At 64.8% G+C, this 6,980-nt stretch overlaps 1 protein-coding gene across 13 annotated transcripts in view; it reads left to right on the top strand.

Annotated features, from left to right (window-relative positions):
• Positions 1–4,416: 4,416 nt before the first annotated feature.
• The window catches only part of ATP11A (ATPase phospholipid transporting 11A), a 115,392-nt gene continuing 112,828 nt past the window's right edge, over positions 4,417–6,980 (top strand). For all 13 annotated transcript variants that reach the window (XR_013966617.1, XR_013966618.1, XR_013966619.1 and 10 more), the window contains exon 1: positions 4,417–4,554. Coding sequence is in view for 10 of the 13 variants with exons in the window: in XM_080799775.1 (XP_080655901.1) it covers positions 4,516–4,554 (39 nt within the window). In the remaining 3 variants the exon portion in view is untranslated. The remainder of the gene's footprint in view (positions 4,555–6,980) is intronic.

The raw sequence follows: 6,980 nt of genomic DNA, 5'->3' as shown, positions 1-6,980 counted from the left end.
CCCTGTTCTGTGTTCTCAGTAGTCAGTTTTGGCTTCAGGTCTGTCATCTGAGTTCTCAGGAACGATAATTTCTTTGAACCATCTTTATAGGAAGGTTGTACTTTTTGCCCCCGCCCCCCGCCAATTCCCAAAGATCTTTTTTCTTTTCTTTTATTTAAATTCAATTTAACATATGGTGTATTAGTAGTTTCAGAGGTAGAGGTCGGTGATTCATTCGTCTTAAATAACACCCAGTGCTCACTGCACCCCGTGCCCTCCTTACTGCCCGTCCCCCGGTTAGCCCTCCCCCCCAGCAGCCCTCCGTTTGTTTCCTATGAGTAAGAGTCTCTTATGGTCTGTCTCCCTCTCTGGTTTCGTCTTGTTTTATTTTTCCTCTCTTTGCTGTGATCTTGTTTTATTTCTTAAATTCCACATATGAGCACAGTCATGTGATAATTGTCTTTCTCTGATTGACTTACTTTGCTCAGCATAATACCCTCCAGTTCCATCCACATCGTCACAAATGGCAAGATTCCGTTTCTTTTGATGGCTGCATAGTATTCCATTGTGTATATGAACCACCTCTTCTTTATCCATTCATCTGTGGATGGACATCTAGGCTCTTTCCATAGTTTGGCTATTTTAAATTTTCTTAAAAAAAATTTTTTTTTTTTTAAGTAGGCTTCATGCCGGGATGCCTGGGTGGCTCAGTGGGTTAAGCGTCTACCTTCGGCTCGGGTCATGATCCCAGCATCCTGGGATCGAGTTCCACATCGGGCTCCCTGCTCAGCGGGAAGCCTGCTTCTCCTTCTCCCTCGGCCTGCCGCTCCCCTACATGTGTGCTCTCTCTCTCTCTTTCTCTCACAAATAAATAAAAAAATCTTAAAAAAAAAAAAAAAGTAGGCTTCATGCCTAGCATGGAGTCCAATGTGGGACTTGACTCACGACCCTGAGATCAAGACCTGAGCTGAGTTCAATAGTTGGGCAGTCAACCAACCAGCAGAGACACCCAGGCGCCCCTCCAGAAAGCCTTATTCACTTGGAAGTCAGTGAGTCCAAGATGTGTGGCCACCACCCCCGTCCTCTCCCAGGTGGAGCGGAGGAAGAGAGGGCACGTATTTATGGGTCCGGGCACAGGTGTGGGTGTGCGTGTAGCCCAGGCATCCGGAGGCAAACCCATACCTGGGTTTGGGTTCTGAGTTTCAGATCTACCTGCTGCACCGCCCCCCACCGTGCTGGAGCAGCCATACCGCTGGGGGGTTGGTGGTGGAGCGTGGGGAAGGGGGTCCCGAAGACCTGAAGCTGGTTAACATCACCCCACTCCCCTTGGACACTTACCAGTCAGGGATGTGCTCTGCAGCCAGGCCTCTGCTGATCATCAAATGGCACTCCACAGTCCCGACGACTGCCTGGCCAGGACCACGCATGGGACTGAGCTGACCCCGTGAGAGTGAAGGATTCCCGGCCCCTGGTGTGAATGAAGAAACCGCAGGCCCTGGAGGCTCCCGCGGCCATCTCACTTGGACTTGGCGTGATGCTGGCACAACTTCCTCTTACCGCTGATGTCTGTCTGTGCAGAGGATTCCCAGGATGACGGCTCACAAGGTCTCCCCTCTCTTGGTGCCAGGCCCTCCTCCCAGCAAGATGTGAAATCTCTTCTTTTCCTCTCCTTGCATCTGGGTTGGCTTTGGAACCTACTTTTCCCAAGAGAATGGGGCAGCAGGAGTGTGCCGTTTCGGGGCCATGCGGTGCCCACTCTGACCGTCTTGGGATCCAGCGGCCGTGTAAGAAGCCGAGGCTAGACTCCTCCGTGATGAGAAGCCGAATGGAGAGACAGAGGCCAGTCTGCTCCCACTTCTTATCCCCCAAGCTGAGACACCGGACATGGGGCCGAAGCCCTGGAACCTTCCAGGTCCTGCCGAGTCCCCCACGAACGACCCCAGTCAACACCAGGAGGAGCAGAGGAGCCATTCCGCCGAGCCACGGAGCCCTGAGGAAGAAACACCTGCTGTTGAAGCCTTCGAGTCAGCAGCGGCTCCACGGAAATAAGTAACGGAGTCCCAGGGTGAGCTGGTTTTAGTAAAGCCCCAACTGATTTGGCTCCACGGGTTTTAAGTCATGGCGCTGACAGCAGCGGCGGGATCAGTGTGTGGCCAACGGTATCAGCAAGGCTCCAGGCTTCCTCTCGTCTTCCCGCGCTGCCGTCCCCACTGCGAGGACTCGAGAAGGCGGCAGGCACCCGCCCTGGCAGAACGACACACAGCCGGCAGGAAACGGGCGGCACTTCCCTTCAGGTGCCTTTTGAAGAGTGAGGAACTGTTGTCCCCACAGCGGGATTCATCGGCTTAGACTTGTTTTGAGCCAGTCGTGGGAAAGGATGGCTTCCAGGAACGCAGGTTTGCCGGGTTCCTGGACCACGACGGGTTTCTGCTGGCGAGGACAGAGGGGAGCGCCTGCGACAACGTGAGATTAACACTCGCCCTTGACCGAAGTAGACGCCCCTGGGAGGCGGCCGGCCTTCGCCCAGCAAGCCTGCCCTCTGCTCCTGCGCGCACGCCCCCCAACAGCGCGCTTGGTGAGGTAGAAGCCTAGTCAAAATCTGGCCCTAGCCATGAGGGGTCTGGCGGGAAGCAGGGATCTTCTTGAGCGGCTGGGAGACGGTGTGACACAGCGACCCATCCGGGGGTGCCGCGGCCCAGGCACGGCGGGAGCAGGAGGCCGTGGAGGCCGGGGGAGACGACTAGAGTCCTTGGAACCTGACCCAAGTTGACACAGTGGAAAAGGGAGGTCTCCAGGCACTGTCCTCACAGAGGGCCACAGCCGCTGTGGACCCCAGGGGAGGTCAGGCCGGAGGGGAAGGATGTGCCCAGACCCTCCGGGGTCTTGAGTTTGCCGCAGGTGGCCTGCTCGGTGAGGGGCCAGTGAGGATGACCATTAGCCTCCTGGGCTAGAGCAGGACAGAGAAGGGCAGGGTGACTGGGGTGGCGTGAGGAGAATCACCATGTGAGCTGACCCAAAACCGGAGTGTTTTACTGAAGGAAGGTGATCCAGAGCCCGGGTCGCTGGTGGTCACTCTTCCCCTTAAGCCGACTCCTCTCTAGGCCAGAAATCAGGTAACGGCTTCTCTTCCACCGCACCCCTCCGGTGGCCGGGCACGGTCCCTCTGCCCCTCCGGTGTCCCGGCGACCTGGAGGCGGCAGGCAGAGAAGCCGCAGCAAAGCGCCTCCCTTAGCACAGGGCGGACTGGGAGCCCAAGAGTGTCTTCTGCGCTGGGAAACCAGAAACAGCCCCGGGCGGGAGTGAAATCGTGGGGTCCCGGCTCTCAGGAGCAGCTCTGCCGGGCCCAGGGCCGGCAGCACCGAGCGCGGTGCCCCGGCGACCTGGAGGCCGGGGCCGGGCTTGGCCTCCCAGACTGGGCCTCCGGGTGGCCGCCCCGGGCCGGGCAGGAAGGCGCGGGACCGGCGGGACCGGGGGAGGGCGGCCCAGCCCGGCTGCCCGCTGGTGCAACAGGTTCGAGACCGGCTCCACGCCTCGCCCCAGCCAGAGCCCGACTCTGGACAGCGAAGGCCACGAGGCCAGGGCGCGGGAGGGCGCGGGTTTCAGAGAGGAAGGACGGCAGGCGGCGGGGCCGGGGCTCGCCCGCACCCCCGCGGGCACAGCGGAGCCACCGGACAGCGCCCCAGGCACGACCCCGCCCCCACCTGCGGGGCAGGAGCCGCCGCGCGTCGGGACCGGCTGGGCCCCGGCGCGCCGCCCAGACCCGGGCAGCGGGTGTCCCGCACGACCCCGCGCGCCCTCCGCGCCCCCGGCGACCTGGCGCCCGCCGTCCGGCCTTCCGGAGCGAGACCGAAGTTTCGGGCGGGCGTCGGGCCGGGTCGACGCAGGCCGAGCCCCCCTCCCGCGGGGCGCACCGGGCCGCAGGCCAGGCCCCGGGAGGCGGAAGCAACAGGGAGTCGTTCCCGCCCCCCCCCCCCCCCCCGGGCCCTCGGGCCGTCTCCGCGCCGGGGCGGGCGGGGCGCAGGGACGCGGAGGGCGGGCCCCGCGCGCGCGCGGTGTGCGGGGGCGGGCAGGGGCGGGGGCGGCGGGCGCGGGGCGCATGCTCAGTGGCGCCGTGACGTGCGCGCCGGGCCCGGCGGCCGGAGGCAGGGCTGAGGGGGGCGGCGGGCGGAGGGCAGGGGCGGGGGGGCGGAGCCGGGCAGCGGAGCCCGGGAGAGGAGGAGCCGGGCGAGAGGCGAGCAGAGGAGCGGCGAGCCGAGCAGCCGAGCGGACCGCCCGCGCCTCCGCGCTCCCCGCCCGCAGCCCCCGCCGGCAGTCCGGGCCCCGAGCCGCCTCCCCGGCCGAGCGGCCACCCCCGCGGCCACCCCCGCGGGCCGGGCCGGGCATGAGCGCGGAGGGGCCGCGGCCGCCCCCCGCAGCGCCCGGCGCGCCCAGGCCGTGACCGGGTCGGGGCGCGCGGCCGCACTGGGGCCCGGGCCCATGGGCGCGCCGAGCCGGGCGCGGGGGCGCTGAGCGCGGGCGGGCGCGGCCGGAGGAGCCATGGACTGCGGCCGGGTGCGGACGCTCGTGCACCGATACGTGAGTCCGGCCCGCCGCGGGGGGGGGCGGGGACGGGCCCCGGGGTCAGACCCGCCGCGCGCCCCCCCGTGCGGCCGGGGTCCGGGGTCCCGGGGGCTCGCGCAGCTCGGGGCGCGGGCAGGGCGCCGGGGAGGCTCGCGGAGGGCGCACCTCGGGCGTGCGGCGGCGGGGCCCGGCGCCCGTCCACCTGCTCCGGCCCGCGCGCCGCCCGCGACCCGTGGGGAGGGGGCTGCGCGGCGCGGGCTGCGGAGGGACGGGCGGACGGGCCGGCAGAGCGCGCCCCCCCCCCCGCGCGGAGAAGCTCCCCTTCGCCGGGTCCGGTGACAGCGCCGGGGACCCGCCAGTGAAGTTTGGCACCGCTTCCCGGGAAGTGACCCATCGGAGCGGAGGCCGGGGCTGTGCGCGCCGTCGGGAGTCCGCGCTCGCGGGGCGCTCGCGGGGCGCGGGGCGGGGCTCGGCGCGGGCTCGGAGCGCAGAGCGGGGGTCCCCGACCCCGGAGCGAGGGGACGCGCGGCCGTGGCCCTGGCCCCGCTGCCGGAGGGCGTGTGCGCCCGAGAGAAAGGGCGAGCGCTGTCGGGAGGGCGGTGCTTCCTGCCTCCGGCTCCACAAAGGCGCCTTGTTCGCGGCCGACGTCGGTCCGCGGTCGCGCAGGGCTGGGACCGGCCGCCGGCCGCGCGTGCGGGGCATCACTGTGGGAACCGGGGGCTTTTTCCCGCGTAGGATTGTCTCGGACACACTTTCCTGTTTGTGAGGCCCCGGCCCGGATCTTCACGGGGTCTTCGTGGACGGCACCGCCAAGTCCCGCACCCCGCGCTGACTCCCTCAGCAGAAGACTCGGTCAGGGTGACCGTGCCCACCCTCCCCAGGTCCCGGCTCCCTGGGGCAGGTCAGGCGCCTGACCTTGCAGCGGAGAGAAGGGGTGGGGTGGGGCAGGCCGGCGGGGGAGAGCTCCGTGATGCCCCGGAGCCCACCCTGGGGACTGAACGTCAGTGTCAGAGGACACGTTCGTTTCTGCAGGGTGGGAAGTTCTAGAAAGCCCCGTCACAGTGACCGTGGGTAGGAGAAACGCTTTGTCGGGCAAGGACGCTGTCTTCCCAGCGGCCCCTCGGCCGGTTATGCCCCTGCCTCCGTTTCCCCAAAAGGAAACTGGAGAAAGGGTGCGGCTAGTGTTATTTAACCTGTGCCCAGGGTTTTGCAGTTAATTTCCGTTCCCTTCCGAGTCTCGATAAAAGGGAGGGTTGCGTGGCGAGGGGGACGTGCAGTCTGCCTCCAGGACAGATGGAGAGCGGGTGGGCGGTCCCCTCTGACCCACGGTCTCCTCTGACCGGGCGGCCGCTCACTGCCCAGTGGGTCCGACCGCCCCCCTGGTTCTGGACCCTTCGTCCCGGGAGTGGGGCAGACACGTGCCTTTCCTCCAAGCCCTCAGCTGTTCCGTGTCGTATTGGTTTATGTAAGTGTCTCGCGGTTGGTACGTTAAGGTTCCCTTCGCTGCATCATGAGGCTTACGAGGTGACGTTTTCTGTCAGACCGAAGTGGTAGCTGTTGCTTAAGGAACTTGCCAGGCGCGGACGCTGTCTGCTGCCGTTCCTAGAACACGGGCTATGGGTGACTAGTATTCCTCTTCTCCATTCCACGTCTTTTTTTTTTCAGTCTGGGCACTCGGCGGTCTCAGCGCAGTCGCATACAGAACCGTCCATTTCCGTGGTACTAAGCTGTTGTTTGTGCTGTTGAGCTGATCCGAGTTTTTCCAGGAAGCGTCAGGTTCTGTCGGGGTCCGTCATCATGTAGGACCAAATTATATTACGTTTTTCTCGAAGGAGAGGCAGAGCCTGGAGCTGACTACGCCCGTCGGTCGTCGTGGTTTCCCTCTGACTTGACAAGAACAAACAAGAGCTTGCCTGGGTTCTCTGCCACCCGCTTACCCGCTCCGCGTTGCTGGGGCAGAGAAAACGTCTCAGCTCCTTCTGAGGTGTGAGCGTTGCCAGAAGGTAAAGGAGTCCTTGAGAGCTGCAGATATCTCAGTCTGGCAAACTCCAGAGAGAGAGAACGGGTGCGCGGATGGGAGAAGTCTGTCGTGGTCCTGCTGTGTAGACCGCGGAGCACATTCCTGGTGGTGTGGACGGACAGAAGCCATGCAGCAGTGAGCTGGGCACACACATGGGCAGTGCTTGTGTTCCATCAGGTGATTTATGGATCACAAGGTAGTTGGGTCTGTTTACGAAGTGGCTGGAGAGGTAGTGCTCTTTCCTCCTTATAGATGGGAGGGGGGACGCCTGGGTTCAGGGGGTTTCGGTTCTGGGAGAAGCCTGTGCAGCCTCACGGGTCCCTGAGGGCTCTGTGGGCACCTGGCCGCTGGTGAACCTGGCCGCCCCGCGGCGGGGAAGGTGCATGGGACTGTGGGCAGGCCTGCCTCCGTGGTCCCATCG

Source organism: Martes martes (assembly GCF_963455335.1).
Source record: "Martes martes genome assembly, chromosome: 3".
Lineage (NCBI taxonomy): Eukaryota > Metazoa > Chordata > Mammalia > Carnivora > Mustelidae > Martes > Martes martes.
The sequence above is the reverse complement of the archived record's forward strand: the minus strand, read 5'-3'. Positions and strand labels throughout refer to the sequence as shown.